At 54.2% G+C, this 17,371-nt stretch overlaps 2 protein-coding genes across 3 annotated transcripts in view; one reads left to right on the top strand and one right to left on the bottom strand.

The window, feature by feature from the left end:
• Positions 1–916, bottom strand: part of NDST1 (N-deacetylase and N-sulfotransferase 1) — a 90,656-nt gene extending 89,740 nt beyond the window's left edge. Inside the window, exon 1 of the mRNA XM_089336083.1 lies at positions 526–916. The gene's annotated coding sequence lies outside the window, so the exon portion shown is untranslated. The remainder of the gene's footprint in view (positions 1–525) is intronic.
• A 55-nt stretch (positions 917–971) lies between these two features.
• RPS14 (ribosomal protein S14) lies at positions 972–4,987 on the top strand. Of its 2 annotated transcripts, none has more exons than XM_002710308.5 (5): positions 972–1,007; positions 2,720–2,870; positions 3,338–3,499; positions 4,014–4,090; positions 4,870–4,987. In XM_002710308.5, exons 2-5 carry the CDS (start codon positions 2,722–2,724, stop codon positions 4,935–4,937), a joined length of 456 nt encoding a protein of 151 aa, XP_002710354.1. In that variant the 5' UTR covers positions 972–1,007; positions 2,720–2,721; the 3' UTR covers positions 4,938–4,987. The 2 variants fall into 2 exon arrangements, with proteins under 2 accessions (XP_002710354.1, XP_002710355.1); XM_002710309.6 differs by having other exon boundaries at positions 972–1,051.
• The last annotated feature ends 12,384 nt before the right edge of the window (positions 4,988–17,371 follow it).

Genomic DNA, 17,371 nt, shown 5'->3' with positions numbered 1-17,371 from the left:
TTTTTTCTGTTTTCTTTTGTTTTAAGATTTACTTATCTATTGAAAGAGTTACAGAGGGACTGAGCCAGGCCAAAGACAGGCGGCAGGAGCTTCCTCTGGGTTTCACACAGGGGTGTGAGGGGCCCAGGCACCTGGTCCATCTTCCTGCCTTTCCCAGGCCATCAGCAGGGACCTGCATCGGAAGTGAAGCAGCCGGGACAGGAACATGGCAGGTGGCGGCTTAAGGCACTGCGCCACAGCGCTGGTCCTCATGGTCGCTGATTTATTATGCGCTGCATACATTCCATATATAGATGTTCCATATGCATATGTATATACGTATGTGCGTCTGTATCTGCAACAGATGCCCATCTCTGCTAAGTGCACGCCTCAGCTCCTCTATATTTCCATCTACACGGGCTTTAGTGGCAGAATCCCAAATGTACCACCAATGTGTCAGCTCAGCAGCCCTTATCCGTAAACGAGAAATCAGCATCTGTTCGATAATGTGAGAATGAAAGGAAGCAACATATATAAACTGCTTACCCAGGTTAGCAGATAAGTTTTCTTATTTTGCCAAGTACACAGTAGGAGAAAGGGATACGATTAAGGCGCTTTGTTGTTGCTATTCCCCTCCGCACCACGAAGCGCGCTGCAGCGCCCAGGCTGTCAGGGTCGGAGTCACGGCGGCGGAAGTCATCTAACCGCGCCACCGCCATCTTGGGACACGGGCCCGCCTCGCCCGGAGGACGTGTCGGCTGCGTGCAGTCGCGTAGGCAAACCTGCTCGCAGCGACGCCCAGCCCTCTGCCTCCTTTCGCTGTCCCTTAAGTTAAACGTCTTTCCCTAGGGCAACCTTAATCTCTTCGGAAAACACACAGGCGGTGTCTTCCGGGAGCCGCTCTGGCTCGGTGACTCCCACCTCGCCCCGTGACCCCGGAGGTACACTTCCGGGACACGGAAGTGATCCGTGGCCCCTCCCGCTCCTTCCTTCTCTTTCCGGTAGCGGAGTCCGGCGAAGACGCGCGGGTAAGAGTTCCCGGCCTGGACAATCGAGCTCCATCCTGCGGCTGGTAGGCTCGGCGGGGTTAGAGGCGCTGGGTTGGGGTGTATTTGCGGGGACCGGGCCCGATGGCGGGGGACAGACGCGCTAGCGGCCGGCCCGGAGCCCGCCCCGGCCGGGATCGATTTTGCGCCGTGTGTCGGAAGGCGGCCGGCTGATTTCAGGGAGGAGCTTATGGGGTTAGGGGGTGCGTGTGGATCCAGCCCTTTATGTCTGGGTCCGGTGCCTCTGCCTTACCCACGTTTGAGCATCCTCACAGCGTGGTGAGGGGAGCTGGGCCCCTGCGGATTTTGGAAGCTCTGGTCTGGACTCAGTTTCGTCCCGGGTACCCCATGCCCGCGCCTCTCCTCGAGTCTGTCTCCTTACCTGGTGAATGGGAATCACGGTAGCAGCGATCTTGTCGTGGACCCTTGGGAATGAATTCCGTGGGGACGCCGGCACGGGGTCACGCACGCCTTCCGCATCGGGGTGAATTGTCGCCGAGTCAGGCACGTTGCGTGTTGTAGGCACTCAGGGCGAGTCTCTGGGAGGCGGAAACTGAAGGTAGGGACTGCACGTCCCCCGCCACGCGTTAATAACTCGAGAGGCTCGTTCTGGTCTCCAGTGCAGGGCGACGTTGAGGTCAGAGAAATGCCGGTTGGCATCAGCCGGTAGTTAGTCCCATGGCTGTGGTTCACGCATCCTTCATGAAAGCTCCTCGGCCCTGTAGGCTTCTCCAAGTGGACCCTTGTGGCACCTTCGCCGTACTCGGGTGGTGCTAGCAATTTCTGGTCTGTGGGTGGAAGCCGCTAACGTTGTCCACCTGAGCTCTGCACTTGGTCTCAGTATTGAGTTTCTGGAATGGATCTTTTTCAATAGCCTTCCTAACAGACGTGTTTCTTTGCCTTTTTGGTGCTAGTGAAAATTGTAAGGATTTGGCCCTAAACTTTGGTTGTGGGAGGGTGTCGAGATAAGTTCCCCAAGAGGAGCTTTTAGGTTCGTTTTTGGAGGAGCAGGGGAGGCGTAGGAGATGAGGCTTGAGGGCTGTGCCCATGAGGGGCCCTCCGGTGCTGCACTGAGGAGCTGGTGCAGGATTTGGGCAGTGGGCTTTCTCAGGAAGCCTTCAAGACAGCCTCCCTCAGTGCAAGGACAGGCAGTGCCCTTGGCCTCCCTGTGTTTTGTGATCTTTGAGGCTTTGACTCACAACAGGGGTTGTGTGTGTATGTGTCCCCCCAGTCTCATAATGCAGACTGATGGAGCCTGACCTTTGAATAGTATCCAGGGATCAGGAGACCCAGAGCCCTCCTGAGCAGGTTCTGCTCTGTGCTTCGCACCAGACTAGCTGTTTCGCCCTGAGCAAATCACCAGACGTTCCTCAGCTTCTTTGTGGGAAACTGAGGCCCAGAGAGAGGTGTAGGCTTGCAGAGTGGTTGTTCAGACTGGAGTTGTGCAGTGACCAGTAAGTGCTTGTGCTGTGTATATTTCGGAGGCCCTTGCCTGCTGTGCTTGGCTTTTTAGCCATCAGTTGACATCCCCTAAGTACAGGGAGAATTGGGGTTTAGTGAGGCAGAGATGAGAGTAGAGCCCAGCCTTGGGTGGAGGGGAGATGGGAGACCCAGGAGCAAACTTGGAGTTTCCTTGGGAAAGGGGTTTCTGGCAGCTTTTGTCTTACTAATCCTGAAGTTGTCTTCCTGTTCAGCAATGGCACCTCGCAAGGGGAAGGAAAAGAAGGAGGAACAGGTCATCAGCCTTGGGCCGCAGGTGGCTGAGGGGGAGAATGTCTTCGGTGTCTGCCACATCTTCGCGTCCTTCAATGACACCTTCGTCCACGTCACTGATCTTTCTGGCAAGTGAGTACCGGCTGGAGTTACGGGAGGAAGGGTGCTAGGCCCCCAGTTTCTTGGAACTTTCTCATTTTTTCAAGTTGTCCTTGAATACTGGAAGCCTGCCCTGGGTACAGGTTCACATGGCCATTAACAAGGTTTTGTGACTTATCACTCACACTGATTTCATTTTCTCATTCATAAAGCAAATACTGGTGGCTAATTCGTGGGGTAATTTTGATGGTTAAGTGCAGAAATAAATAAATAAAAGTATGGTGTTAATAACAATTGAGCTGTCTTGAGTCTTCCAGCCCTGCTAGGCTGTGAGACCCATGAAAGCAGAGCCTTGCACAGTCTTGTCCGGGTCGGGATTTGTGCTCGCGTTGGCTGTCATCCTCTGCCCACCTGAGCTGTGGTGCTCTTTGCTTGTTAGGACAGCGTAAGCACTCGGTGAGTTCTTGCATGAGAAGAAGTAACTGTGCCTTTGTGTGCAGGGAAACTATCTGCCGAGTGACCGGCGGCATGAAGGTGAAGGCCGACCGAGATGAGTCCTCGCCATACGCTGCCATGTTGGCCGCCCAGGATGTAGCTCAGAGGTGCAAGGAGCTGGGCATCACCGCCCTCCACATCAAGCTCCGGGCCACAGGAGGAAATAGGTAGGTCACGGGGCTGGGGCCAGGCTTCAGCACCAGGGCATCCAGAGGGGCGGTGTGGGCCTTGGTCTTTTCAGTTGGGACCATCAGCGCAAGTGTTTTATTAGCACACTCTCCTACCCCCAAGCACCTCCTGTGTTTATAGGTACATGCTGCATACCAAGTACTCACTGCCCTGTGTGTGGCACCTAGGCAGGTGGGGGGACCCAGTTTTAAACACCACAGAACAGGTGTGTGGTTTTCCAATTGTGGCAAATTTTGGTGATGACATAGACCTTAAGCCTAAATGATAAACCAGGAAATGGGAGACTTCCAGCAAGAATACTGCAGGGGAAAGGTCTTGGTGATACCAAACTTGGTCATGAGTGAGGGAGAGGGTGGTGTGAAGTGTGCAACAGAAACTGTTAGTGGCCCACTATTGACCGTGGATCCCTGACCCAGACATTTGTGGAATCTTAGGCAAGAGAACGCCCCATGACTTGACCAAGATTTTTAAACTTAAACCTTCATTTCCTAGGACAAAGACCCCTGGACCTGGGGCCCAGTCGGCTCTCAGAGCCCTTGCCCGCTCGGGTATGAAAATCGGGCGAATTGGTAAGTGCCCTGCTTTAGTTAATGCTTGGATTTGTTTTGAAACTTTGACCCCCAAAAGCATGTGATGTACCTGGTGGGTGCAGGGCCTGGTCTGCTGACTGTAAGCAGTGAGATTGGTCTCTCCCGGGCTCTGCCCTGCGCTTCTGCTTTGGGACAGCTCATTTCATTCCGAGTCTGCCACACACTTTGGTGCCAAGCTTGGAAGGGGAAAGGAATCCTTCCCAGCGTGTCCCGGGCGTTGCTGTTGCCATTTGAGTGGCCGTATCTTGCATCGCGGGACTTCTGTATCCCTGGTCTCTGCCTGCGACTAATGCGGCGTGCTAGCTGTGGCGGCTGGAAGTGGCAGGGGACAGGTAGTAGCTGCCACTGACACCCTCCGTCTGTGGTCGCCTGGCCCCATGTAGCTCCCATCCCTGTCTGTAGGTGGCAGCAGTGTGTACTGACCCCTCATCCTAAAGTCCTGACTTCCAAGCTCCTTATCTGCTTTTAAGGTCTGTCTTCAGGAGAGTGAGCGGGCTGGAGGGCAGAGACCTGGATGGGTCTTCTGACCCTACACACCGTCTCAGGGCCTGTTTCACCTTCTAGAAAGCATGTGGGGACAAATCAGAAAATGGAGGGAGTCACACATGAGGCCGCTTCCCCTTCATCTGTGCTGGACTGGGGTTCTTGTACCAAAGAGGGCAGGATTCAATGCTGTTTGTGCAGCCCACTGGCCTGGAGAGGCCTGGGCTCATCCCCCTCTAGCTCCAGGCACTGATGGCTTCTTTTCGTTCCCACAGAGGATGTCACCCCCATCCCCTCCGACAGCACCCGCAGGAAGGGGGGTCGCCGTGGTCGCCGCCTGTGAACAGGACTCCCCAGATTGTTTTCTGTTAATAAATTGCCATTGTGTCAGCCGTCCTGTAGTCTGTGTTCTTCATGTGGCAGCCACCCAGGGGTTTTTGATGGCTTCCTCCTGTCTGGGTTTGACCGGGCCCCAGGTGCCTGTAAAGCAGCAGTCAGTGCATTGCTTTAGAGCGCGGGGAAGAGGGACTGTGGCAGCCCCTGATGAGGACGGAGGCAGCCTGGTCCTGTGAACTGGCTGCCTGAGGAGGTGCTGGCGCTGCCGAGGCATTACCTCACCTCAGTCATCCGGGCCGGACCGAGGCCTTGGAGACCTTGTTTTGAAAGAGGTGATGTTGGTTCTAAAAACGGGCTGATTCTTAAAGAGCCCGAGCAGAGTGGGAGCTGTTGATGAAGTGTGGCCCGAGCAGAAGAGGAGCCTTCCAGACCGGTGCCAAATATACACACGTGTGGGTGGCTGTGCTCCCCCCACACCTTCTGTGCACAATTGTAGCTTGCCCTGCTGCGTTTGCTTTTTCTCTTGGCAGATCTTGGCGCTTGTTCCCCGTCAGTACATAAAGTACCTAAAGATTCAGTCGCCCCACAAATACACACCAAGTCCTATTTTCATTGCAATAAAAAATAAAGTTCTTGCCTTCCGGAAGCTTGGAGCCAACTCCAAGGACTCGGCACCAGATGGTACTGAGTGTTCCTGCAGAGGATTGCCATGGTGCCCTGTGACTGCTGTGGTTAGGAGGTGGGGAGGAGAAGGCGCTGAGGCTAGGAGCTAAAGTTCTAAGGCAGAGGGATGCCAGGAGGGCAGCTCTGATGGTGTGAGCGCATGGGAAGGGCCTGAGCCCAGAGGGGTGCTGTGATAAAGCCTGTGCTCCAGGTACTGCTTAAAAACTGAAGAGGGTGCTGCTGTTAGCTAATTCATATGGCCAACAAAATGAACAGATAGCTGCCTCCAGGCCTGCACAGGGCACACACTGCGTGGGCAGTCACTGGGCAGTTCAGTGGGGCAGCCACCCCAGGCCCCGGTAGTACTCCACTGTTCTGGACATTCTAAGTGAACGGAATCCACTGCTCTGTGGTCCTGTGTTTGGTTCATTTAGGGGCCACTGCTGCCTTCCCTGAATGTTGATGACTTGCCATTGTTTGGATATACAGGGCCGCACCGTAGCTCTCCCCTGGGAGGAGAAGTGTCCAGCCGTGGCTGCCACCAGTTCTGTGATATTGGACAGATGGACATTTGTTTCTTCTTCGAAGAGAAGGGTCTAATTATTTCAGAGTTGAAATGTGAGTCCATCCTGATAAAATGGTTGTTAATAAGCTAGGAAGAAGGTGCAGGTAATGCTTAGGAAGGAACGTCACAAATTGTAACTAGGAATGTGGCCTGGGCACAGTGACTCGCTTTCCAAAAAGTAGAACATGGAGAGGAAAAGTGGACAGTTTCTTACTGTAGGGAAACTTGGTACACACTGGCTTAACCAAGCGAAGATTGTGTGCCCTTGGCTGGTTGCTAACAGGAGCGCCCCACCTCTGGTGAGCTTCCTACACATGGCACACCTTCAGCCCCCTGTGAGGACAGCACAAAATGCCAGTACTCCCTAAATTGTCAGAAGCCAGGATGTAAAAAGGGGGGTGGGGTCGCTTAATGGGTTAAGCCACAGCCTGCGATGCCAGCAACTGATGTGGGCTCTAGTTCTAGTCCCAGGTACCCCACTTCAGTCCAGCTCCCTGCTAAAGCACTCGGGAAAGCAGTAGACGACGATGGCCCAAGTGAGAGACGTGGAGGAGGCTCCTGGCTTTGACCTGACCTAGTCATAGCTGTTGGCGGCTGTTTGGAAGAATGGAGGATCTGTCTCTCCCTCTCTGTAACTCTGCCTTTCAAATATTTTTTTTAAAGAAAGTTATAAGAACCAAAGGAAGTGAAGAAGATGTACTAAGTCTGCTGATATGACAACTTAAAGTAGTTTACAGGAGATTGGGCAAGGGATACAATGTGTGCAGCTTTTTGTTAAGTCCAGAGTTACTTTGCAGCCAAATTATTCAGGTGAAAAAAAGAGGGCTGTTCTCACCTGGATCCAAAGGCAGGACGTTGTACTCAGCCCTTTGAGGGGGATGAGAATTCGAGTTCCACAGCTTGCGCTGCCGCCTCGGGCACAGGCCTCCGCTGTGGAGCGCACACTCCTGTGATGCCGGCTGCCTCCTGGGGCTTCACCAGTGGAGGTGTTTAGCCCAGCACCTGGCACTGAGAAGCCACTGCTGTCCCGATGCCTGCCCAGTTCTGTGCCGAGCAGCCTAGAGGACAGCTGGGACTTTGAATCTTGTCTTGCTGTTGCCTGGTAACCAGGACCGCCATGGACCAGGTTTTTGAAAGCAGTTCCTTTCAGATCCCCCCCACCCACCCTGAGGAGAGCCAGCTTGTGCCGCTGAGCTTGGAACACGCAGCCTTCAGACTGCCAAGGTGAGCAGGGCAGGACTCAGAGACTGAGAGCCCGGCCTCGGCAGGTGCATCTGAAACTGGTGGCTGGAACCACTACCCCAACTAGGCCCCTAGAGATGGTCCCCACTTCTCTGCACCGTGCCTTTCCCAATTGCCTCTCAGCCGAGTTCCTGCCACAGTCTGCTTCCAGATAGGTCTCCTGTCTTTTCCTCTGACCCTGTGTGTCCCTCTACCACACTGCAACTGTGTGGTGTAATGCCAGTTGTGTCACTCCCCTGCTGTGTAGTCACGGCCCCACCTTCAGAGTCTGCCCTGCATACCTGTCACCTTCCACCTGCCTGTGCTTCCGTCACTCCCAGCTTGGCTCACTTAGCATCTGCTGTCCCCCACCCAGCCTCGCTGTCCTCTGCTCCTGTGTTCGGATGAGTTCAGTACTGTCGCACAGTTGTCTTCCTGGGTGCTCCTCAGGGTCCCCCTCCACAGAATTCCTGTGGCACCTCCATTCCTGCGTGGCGCCATTGGGCACCCTCTCTTGAGAGGACCTGTCTCCCCCACTGACTGTACGCTCTGGGGAGCACTATGTCTTGTTCAGGGCCTATTGCCCAGTACCCACCCAGGCTGCAAAGTGGGGGCTCAATGAAGACTGATGCACCGTTTTATCTATGGCGCAATCTACACCCTGATTTGCATCCTAGGCCCTAGTCTCCAATGCTGAAAGCCAGGTGGCCACATGGCCCAACCACCGGTGTCAAGTTCCACCCCCATCCTAATGGGATTCCCTGCTCCTGCTGCCCTCTGGCAAAGTTTTTTTTGTTTTGTTTGTTTTGTTTTGTTTTGTTTTGTTTTTGTTTTTTTTGACAGGCAGAGTTAGACAGTGAGAGAGAGAGGTCTTCCTTCAGTTGTGTCACCCCCCAAATGGCCGTTACAGCCAGTGCTGCGCTGATCCAAAGCCAGGAGCCAGGCGCTTCCTCCTGGTCTCCTATGGGGTGCAGGGCCCAAGGACCCTGGCCATCTTCCACTGCCTTCCTGGGCCACAGCAGAGAGCTGGACTGGAAGAGGAGCAACCAGGACTAAAACCCGGGGTACCGGTGCCGCAGGCAGAGGATTAGCCTAGTGAGCCGTGGCACCAGCCATCCGGCAAAGTTTTAAAAGGACCTGTTGCTGAACACGTGGCCCTCTCTAGCTTCTTCTCTCTCACTCCCCTCTCTCCTCTCTCTTACTCTCTTACTGTCCTTTTCCCTCTTCGCCCCTTCCCTCCAGTCTGCTGGGTTTCCCCCAATAAACCCTTTCCCTTAAAAAAAAAAAAGACTGATGCACTGTTGGATGAAAGGGCTTCCACGTCTGCAGTCTGTCCAGCTAGACAGTTTGAAGGGCCTTTCTAGGTCCTGGATAAATTCAAACACGCATTCCAGGGCTCCAAACAAGTAAAGAAATCTCCATGGGCTTTGAAGAAAGGAGATAGAAAACAAAGAGGAGGTAAGTAAGCTGCAGGCCAAGAAAGAGGGCGGCCCTGAGAAGGAACTCGGGGGTCAGTGGCCAGCAGCTGAGCCTAGACTCCCGACCCCATCTCCTACCCCAGGGTGAGGGAGCTAAACTTGACACAGTCAGTCAGATGTTTGCAGATTTGTGGGCTATTGCGGACCCAGGTAGGACTGTCCCTGAGTTCTCGGCAGAAGCAAAAGCAGATCCTCTGGAGAAAATCGTAAATAATTGAGGCCTTCGGGTATCCCACAGAGGAGGTACCCCTCATGGGGCACGCCCATACACACGCTCACATGGCACACACACAAGCCTCCCCAGTGAGAGCAGAGACAGTCATCAGGTCCAGTGTGCCCCAAGGCTCCAGATCAGATCAGAATACGGCATAACTGCATGTGAAATGCTTAAAGAAACAGTGGAACAAAAACAGGCAGAACCCAGCAATAATAAGCAGACATACTTGGACCAAAGACAGTTCTCAGACGGGGAAGCATCTGTGGTGGTTGACATGAAGTCGTGGATGGTTTAAGTGCACATCGGAGCCGCTGAAGGAAGAAGGGCTGAGCTGCAAGGTGAGTGTGAGGAAATGGCAGAGGCCCGCAGTGCAGTGCATTCCTGGGTGGCTTCCTCCCCTCTGCCTGAGCAGAGCGCTCGCCTGCTGGCTCTTCTGGCTTCCCGTTAGCTCCGTTCGCCTGTGAAGAGGGTGGGTGACAGACATCCCAGAGAGGGAGGGGGGCTGCCAAGGCCGCTGTGAATTCCTGATGCAGGAGCAGGAAAGCTTCCCCGCGCCGTGGCTGCAGGGGCCCATTCGGCCCCCCAAGGTGGCCTAAGGCATGTCAGGTAGGTGAGGTTCTCTTGGGAAAGAGGCACCAGTCTTGCTGCGTGGTAGAGCTTGGCTGGGCAGCAGTCACCGAGGGGCACACGATGAAGGTTTTTCCAAGAGCTGTGTAGAGGGAGGAGCACAAGGGTAGGCCAGACCTCCACAGGCAAATTATGTCAGGATCACTCAGTGTGGCAGGAGTCTGTATATTTAAAAATATTTTTTAAATAGCTGACATTTTCACTGATTGAAGAGTTAGAGTGACAGATCTTCTGTCAAATGGCTGTAACTGTTGGAACCAGGCCAAACCAAAGCCAGGAGCCAGGAACTCCATCCAGGTCACCCATGTGGGTAGCAGGGTCCCAAGCACTTGGGCCATCTGCTGCTTTCCCAGGCGCATGAGCGGGCAGCTGGATGGGAAGCTGACTGCTCTGTTACGGGATGCCTGTCTTCCAAGCAGTGTCTTAACCCGCCAGGCCACACCCCCAGGTCCTGCAGTCTCAGTGTTCAGCTGGATATGTGAGTGACCAGAATAACAACTGCAGTTGCCGGTCTGCACACGGCTAAGTGTGTCTCCCAGCGGCTGGTGAGGTGCCTGTTCACAGGGAGTGTCTTGCCCGTAAGGCAAGCCCCTCTGCCTTAGGTACTCACTTTGGGTCTCCACTGGATCTCAGGCCTTCCATGACCACCGCGGATCAGTTGGCACCCCTGTCCCCTGGCTATGTGTGTCCGTGTCTCCAAGCCCCACGGACCTCAGGGATGCGTGTGCATCAGGTTCACGTTGCTGGGCCCTGCACAGTTTCTGGTTCAGAAGATCTGGGGTGGAGGCCTGCAGGCTTGCATTGCTCCCAAGTTGCAAGTAGCACTGATGCTGATGGTCCAGAGCTGCTGGACTGGAGCCATGGCCGCATCCCAGCACCTGGGGCTCTCTAAGTACCTGGTGCCTCCAGATAGGACTTGGCCTCAGTCACTGCAGTGAGTACTGCCATTTCTGCCCCTACCCACACTGCACATGTAGGGAAACAAGGTCTTATCCCGGACATTCAGCTAGAAAGAGCAAACCCGCATGCAGATCTACACCTGTCTGTAGGCACCGATTGTGTGCAGGTGAGGCTCTGTGGAGTAGAACACTCTGTCCTGGGGCCTCTGCTGAGGGCTGGGCAGAGTCCGGGGGTTAAAGGGAGCGCAGAAGCTGTGGAGCTTGCACAGTCACATGCTGACCACCAGGTGGCAGCGTTGTTCTGATGGGAAGGGTTTGCTGCGTGGGTGCCCGCCTTCCCATCTGGGGTCTGTTACCCCTAGTTCTGTGGCCCTTAGCATATCCCATTCCTTATGAGATCAGTTTTCTCATCATTACAAGAAGGATTTGGAACTCTGTGACTTCCCAAGAGCCCTTGCAGCTCAGATGCTGTATGTGAGAACCAGATCCAGCCAGGAGAATTCAACTCTGTCTTCTCCCCTACTAAAAAACAACAGCAATCCCACTAGAATTAGCACCCAGAGAAATAAGTGCAGCCAAAGAAAATGAGTCACATGTGTAATTTTTACTTTCTAGTAGCTATATAAAGTACAAAAAAGTGATATTAATTTTAATAATTTAACCCAATATATCAAAAATATTTTTAAAAAATTATTTATTTTAAAGGTAAAGTGACAGAGATATGGACAGTTAGATCTTCCATTTGCTGGTTCACTCCCTAAATGTCCACAACAGTCAGGGCTGGGCCAGGCCCAAACCAGGAGCCTGGAACTGCATCCAAGTCTCCCACGTGGGTGGCAGGGGCCCACGTACTTGGCCCATCCTCTGCTGTATTTCTAGACACATTAGCAGGAGCTGGATCAGAAGCAGAGCAGTTAGGACTTACTGCAGACATCACAATCAGCAGCTTAACCTCTTGTGCCACAAGGCTGGCCCCCAAAATATTTTCACTTCAACGTATGATCAACATAAAGGTTAGTATCAGGGCAGATGTTGTGGTGCAGTGGATGAAGCCACCGCTTGGGATGCTCCTATTCCATACTGAAAGGGCCTGGGCTGCCTGGGATTGGGTCCTGCCTCTGCTTCTGATCCAGCTTCCTGCTGCTGTACACCTTGGGAAGCAGCAGGTAAAGGCCTGAGTAGTTGGGTCCCTGCCACCTGTGTGGGAGACCTGGGCTGAGATCTGGACTCCTGGCTTTAGCCTGGCCAAGCCTTGGCTGCTGTAGAAATCTGGGGAGTGAAGCAGCAGATGGGAAATCTTTTGTCTCTCTGCCTTTCAAATAAATGTTAAAAATTAACTATGAAAGTGTTTTACTTTGGTGTGTGTGTGCTAAATGTGGAATCCATGGTGCATTTCCACTTATAGCACCTCTTGATGGGGACTAGCAACATTCGAAGGCCCAAATAGCATGTGTGTCTAGTGGCTTCCATGCTGGCCAGCATAGCTAAACACTCACAGAGAAACTCAAAGGTAGCATCTTGTTTAATTCTCATAGTCACACTAGGGGGCAGTTACTACTACTATTACCATTTCACAGATGAGAAAGCTGAGGCCCAAGTTAAAAATCAACCAGAGTAAAGTGCATCAGAGTCCGTGCTGCAAACTGCCCAGAATGTGTTGTTCATGGAGGTAGTGAGCTTACTGTCTCTAGAAGCATGCAAGCAGACATCAGGGATGTGAGGAGAGGTCCAAAAGGCATCATTCCTGGGCAGCACAGAAGTCTGGTAGACTGGTACCAAGCTTTCCTGGAGAGTAATCCAGGTAGAAATGGTCACTATGGACCAGCGCATACCATGGGAGAAATCCTATCTGGTTTTTGTTTTTTTTGTTTTTGTTTTTGTTTTTGTTTTTAAGATTTATTTATTTATTTGAAAGGCAGAGAGAGAGAGAGAGAGAGAGAGAGATAGGGGGCGAGAGAGAGATCTTCCATCTGCCGATTCATTCCCCCAACGGCTGCAACTACCAGGTCTGGGCTAGGCCATAGCCAGGAGGCAGGAATTCCATCTGGGTCTCTCACCTGGGTGTCCAGGACCCGAACACTTGGGCCATCTTCCGTTGCTTTCCCATGCATGTCGGCAGGAAGCGCAATCAGAAGTGGAGCAGCTGGGACTGGAACCAGCACTCATGGGATGCTGGTGTCACAGGCACCGCAGCGCCAGCCCCTCCCCTCTGTTTTCTAATCCATCCCCCTGGGAGGAGGGGCTGCAGGAGGCCTGGCCTCTGCTCAGCCTGGTCAAGTGTGTAAGGCAGCTGTGGGAGGCAGCAGGGCAGGCGGTTAAGAAAATGGGCTCTGTGGACAGCTCAGGCTGGGGTTCAAATCCCGAGTTTGCTGCTTCCTAGGACTTAGCTAGTGCTTGTGCAGCAGCTCTAATCCCCTTGAGACTCCAGTGCTGCTGTGAAAAGAAAAAAAGGAGAATCCACGGGGCTGGTGCTGTAGCACAGAGGGTGAAGCCACTTCCAATCCAGCTCCCCGCTAATGCACCTGGGAAGGCTCCCACCCCACAACATGGGAGACTTCAATGAAGTTCCTGGTTTGGGCCTGGCCATGGTGGCTATCTGGGAAGTGAACCAGTGAATGGAAGGTCTCTCTCTGTGTGTGACCCTTTCAAATAAATAATGAAAGAAATCTTTCTAAAGAACAGGAGGCCCCCAGGAGCCATGAGAGTCCAGAGTGGGGGGGCCTTGGTGGGACTGAGAAGTTCCCCTTCCCCATAACCCATGGGTGGGAAGGGGGGGCGCAGGTAGGGAGAGAGCAGCCAGGCTAGGAGGTGGAGTGGGCTGAGTCCTGGGGACCAGGACAAGGGGAGGTGGCGGGGGACTGGTTTGCCCTGCCCTGTGGAGGGGCAGCTGCTGTAGAAAGTGGGGAATGCGGTCTCTGCTGCCCCGTCCTTCCCAGCAAGCCCTGGCATTCCCACATGGGAAGCAATGATCAAATCCTTCCCCTTCTCACAGTTCCCACTGGTGCCCCAAGTCACCACCATCTCTAAACAACTTCACCTCCTAACCAGGCTCCTGGCCCCATTTCTGACACCCTAAGATCTGTGTGTCACTCGTGGGCCAGCCCGGCACGCCTGCCCAGTGCCCTCTGCTCCATGTGTGTTGTCCCTGGAGCAGTCCCCAAGATATGACTTGTCTGGACCAGGAGCCGGAACACAGAGGCACTTGGAGAGCCCCAGTGAGGGCTGAGCCCCAGCCTCTGCTGGCGTCAGGGTGCAGGGGGGATCTCCGAGTGCTGTGGCCCTGGTTTGTCTCAGCAACATCCCAAACCCCCTCCCCTCTCCCCTCGCTCAGTGCTCAGATGCACTGCGGCTTTCTGTTCCTCATATGTGACAAACACTTCCTGTTTCATGAATGCCAGTATCTTCATTTTGTCACTGAAACGTGATGGCTCAGCAGGGTCTCGTCCCTCCCCTCTCCATGGATGAGGGAGTTGGGTACATTTGTCCCCCTGATTTCCTCCGCGCTGCCTGAGACAGCCCCAGCAGCCGTGCCTCTGTGGCCTGACTGCTCACCACGGCCTCATGGGCCTCCCTCATGGCCTCGTGCTTGCCCGCACCAGCCACATGGCCCTTGGTGGCCTGGTCTCCAGCTAACAGCCGGGTCCTGGATAGACCTAGGCTCAGCCGTGTGCCTGTGTGCCCTAGCTCCTGGTCCAGATCAGTGCCTGGCACCGTTTAATACTTGCTGTGGGACAGCGGGTTAAGCGACCGCTTAGGACACCACATCCAATATCAAAGCACCTGGATTTGGGTCCTGGATGTGCTTCTGATTCCAGCTCCCTGCAGTGTAATGGCCCAAGTGCTCAAGTTGCTGCCACCTACATGGGAGACCCAGATGGAGTTCCCAGCTCCTGGTTTCAGCCTGGCTGTTTTGAGTATTTGGGGAATGAACCAGTGGCTGGAAGATCTCTCTCAGTATTTCCCCTCTCTGTCACTATGCCTTTCAGATAAGTAAATGAATAGGCAAACATTAAAAAAAAAAAAAAAAAAAAGTGAATCCTTGCTGAATGAGTGAATCACAGGGAGGAGCCTGTCCCACGGGCTGCCCAGCCACAGTTGGGCCAATCACTCTCCTTCCCTGCCGCCTGTGCTCACCTCTCACCTGGTCAGTGAGGACCCCCCGCCGCCACGAGTCCTGCAAGCTGCACCCCTGCTCCTCCACCAATGGCTTGCCTTTCCCACAGCACTCCCTACGCTCGCCCAGGCAACAAGATGCCCGTCTCCTGCCACGGGCTGTGAACTCCCTAAGGACAGGCTTGCTTCTGTGCCTTGTTCATTCCTGTATCCCGAGCCCCACAGCAGGACCTGGAATACAACAGACGCCCACTGCATTGCTGAGGGCATGAGTGAGAGAGAGTGACGGGCACTTACCTGGGGCAGGTGTAGCGGATACAGGAGTGGAGTCCACACCAGCTCCCCCGCCCCCACCAAGAGCCCCCTTTCCAGCTCCTTGTTCAATGGATGAAGCTGGGTGTGCACTGCCCACCTGCCACTCAGGGTGGCTCCTCAGGGACTCAGGGACCAAGCAGGGGCACAGGGAGTGGCAAGGCCCAGGAGGCTCCACCTGCCAGCTCGCCCTGAGTGAGCTGGCAGGAACCCACTCCTCTGGGGCCTGGAGAGTCAGCCTAAGGGAGGGCAGGCATCTCAGGTGGTCACCTACACTAGCTCAGAGGCGACCCTGCAGGACCGGACTCCCAGAAGGCCCCCAGAGGGGCGGGCCTGAGGGCAGTGAGCAGCTCCGAATGCAGCATCCCCTCAGGGTCCCAGGGCCGATGTAACACATTTGCAGAAAGCAGCAGATCTGTGAGCGGTGTCACGCTAACTGCACACTTTTCGGTGTCAGGCAGGCACGTCTTCACTCACTCAACATCAGCGGTGTGACGAGACGGGTTCTGTTCGCAGGCACAGAGGAGTTAAGTGACTTGCTTGAAATCACACATCTGAGGATGCACATTTGGTGCAGCAGTTAAGACATCATTTGGGATGCCCATGTCCCCGTCAGAGTGCCTGGGTTCGAGTCCCGCCTCTGCTCCTGGTTCCAGCTTCCTGCTGGGGTGCACCCTGGGAGGCAGCTGGAGACGGCTCCAGTCCTTGAGTTCCTTGCTCCAGGCTCAGCTGTTGTAGGCGTCTGGGGAGTGAACCAGCAGATGGGAGAGATTTCTCTCCCTCTTACAAATAGGTGAAAAAAAGATGTCCATGCCCCATATCGGGGTGCCTGGGTCCAGTGTCTCCCTCTGGCTCCTGCTCCAGCTGCCTGCTAATGTGGAGCCTGAAAGGCAGTCGTCATGCCTCGAATAATTGGGCCCTGCTGCCTACAGGAGGCCGGGGTTGTGTTTCTAGCTCCTGGCTTCGGCCTGGACCATTTCCAGCCACTATGGGCATTTGGGGAGTGAACCACTGGATGGGCGCTCCTTCTCTTTCTCTCTCTGCCTCTCAAATAAATAAATAAATTTAAAAAAATTCTCTTGCTAGACTAAAACCCCATTACCATACCTAAGAAAATAGCAATTCTCAAATATCACCTGATAGCCAGTTTGTATTCAACATTTCCCAGTTTCTAAGGAAACCCTTTATATCTTTTTTTTTTTTTAAATAAATGTATTTATTTTTTGAAAGGTAGAATAAGAGAGAGAGCTTCCATCCACTGGTTCACTCCCCAAATGGCTGTGATAGCCAGGTCTTGGCCAGGCCAAAGCCAGGAGCCAGGAACTCCATCCTGGTTTCCCTCATGCGTGGGGGCGGGGACCCAAATACCTAAGCCGTCTTCTGCTGCCTTCACAGGTGCGTCAGCAGGGAGCTGGAGCAGACTTGAACTGGCACTCCCAGTTGGGATGCTGGGCTCACAGTGGCAGCTTAACCGGCCGTGCTGCCTTCTCCTTCCGCAGAAGCTTGCACTCCTCACTGCTGGGACCCGGCTGCAGGAGGAAGCTGTTCCCGTGGCGGCTGGCGTTGCCCCGCAGCTCCCTGCCAGGTGCCTCCCCGGGTCCTTCTGGCGAAGCTTGGTGTCTTTGAGCGTTTCCTGGCTTTGGTGGGGGGAGGACAAAAGGTGTCCCAGACTCACCTGTATCGTCCCTTCCCTGATCCTGAAGCCAGCCGCTGTGGAGCAGGCTGTGTGACTCCAGGCAGCCTCTCTCCAGCTCTCTTAACTTTCCCACCACCCTGCAGGGCTCAGTCCCAGGCCTGAGGACCTTGCTGAGTGACCCTGGGTCAAGCCAGGGCCCTCTCTGAGTCAGACTGTCTCTGAGAGCACAATGGGCGAGCTGGCTCCCACCTCACCTCCTATTCCCATAAGGGAGCCGCATCCCGGCCCCCTGCTTCCTGTCTCCCTCTTTATGCAGGCAGGGTGGGTGGGATAGGGCTCCTCCACTGGGCGGTGGGCCCTGGGTGCCAGCGGGGGAAATGGGCCCTCTTCCCATGAGGAGAGCTGGGGGAGCCGTCATCACCCGCTCTGGGCAGCTCAGACTTGAGACTCAGCCTCCAGCCTCCTGTGGGCAAGGACGGGCTGACCTTGGGGTTGACCTTGTCCTAAAGTTGCTGAACAGGGGAAAAGGCTCTGCACCGCCACTTTGTCACAGTCGCCTGAGAATCTGTTGACTTTGATGTATTTTTCTCTTTATTTTAAATTTGGCTTTGCTTTGTATCAAAGTTATGAAATTCCCACAGTTTAAAGAATCAAATACTTGTACAAGGCTTGCCGTGCTCACCCTCCTTTTCACACCACTTCCAAACTTC

Source organism: Oryctolagus cuniculus, chromosome 6 (assembly GCF_051225735.1).
Source record: "Oryctolagus cuniculus isolate XC-2025 breed Fujian yellow rabbit chromosome 6, ASM5122573v1, whole genome shotgun sequence".
Taxonomy (NCBI): Eukaryota; Metazoa; Chordata; class Mammalia; order Lagomorpha; family Leporidae; genus Oryctolagus; species Oryctolagus cuniculus.
Note: the sequence above shows the minus strand (reverse complement) of the source record. Positions and strands in the feature narration are given on the sequence as shown.

What these genes read in the sequence shown, in the direction of transcription:
- RPS14 (XM_002710308.5), top strand. Translation starts at nt 2,722, where the DNA reads ATGGCACCTCGCAAGGGGAAGGAAAAGAAGGAGGAACAGGTCATCAGC. An exon ending in CGGGCCACAGGAGGAAATAG is followed by an intron (nt 3,500 to 4,013) that starts GTAGGTCACGGG and finishes TTCATTTCCTAG; the next exon opens with GACAAAGACCCCTGGACCTG. An exon ending in TATGAAAATCGGGCGAATTG is followed by an intron (nt 4,091 to 4,869) that starts GTAAGTGCCCTG and finishes TCGTTCCCACAG; the next exon opens with AGGATGTCACCCCCATCCCC.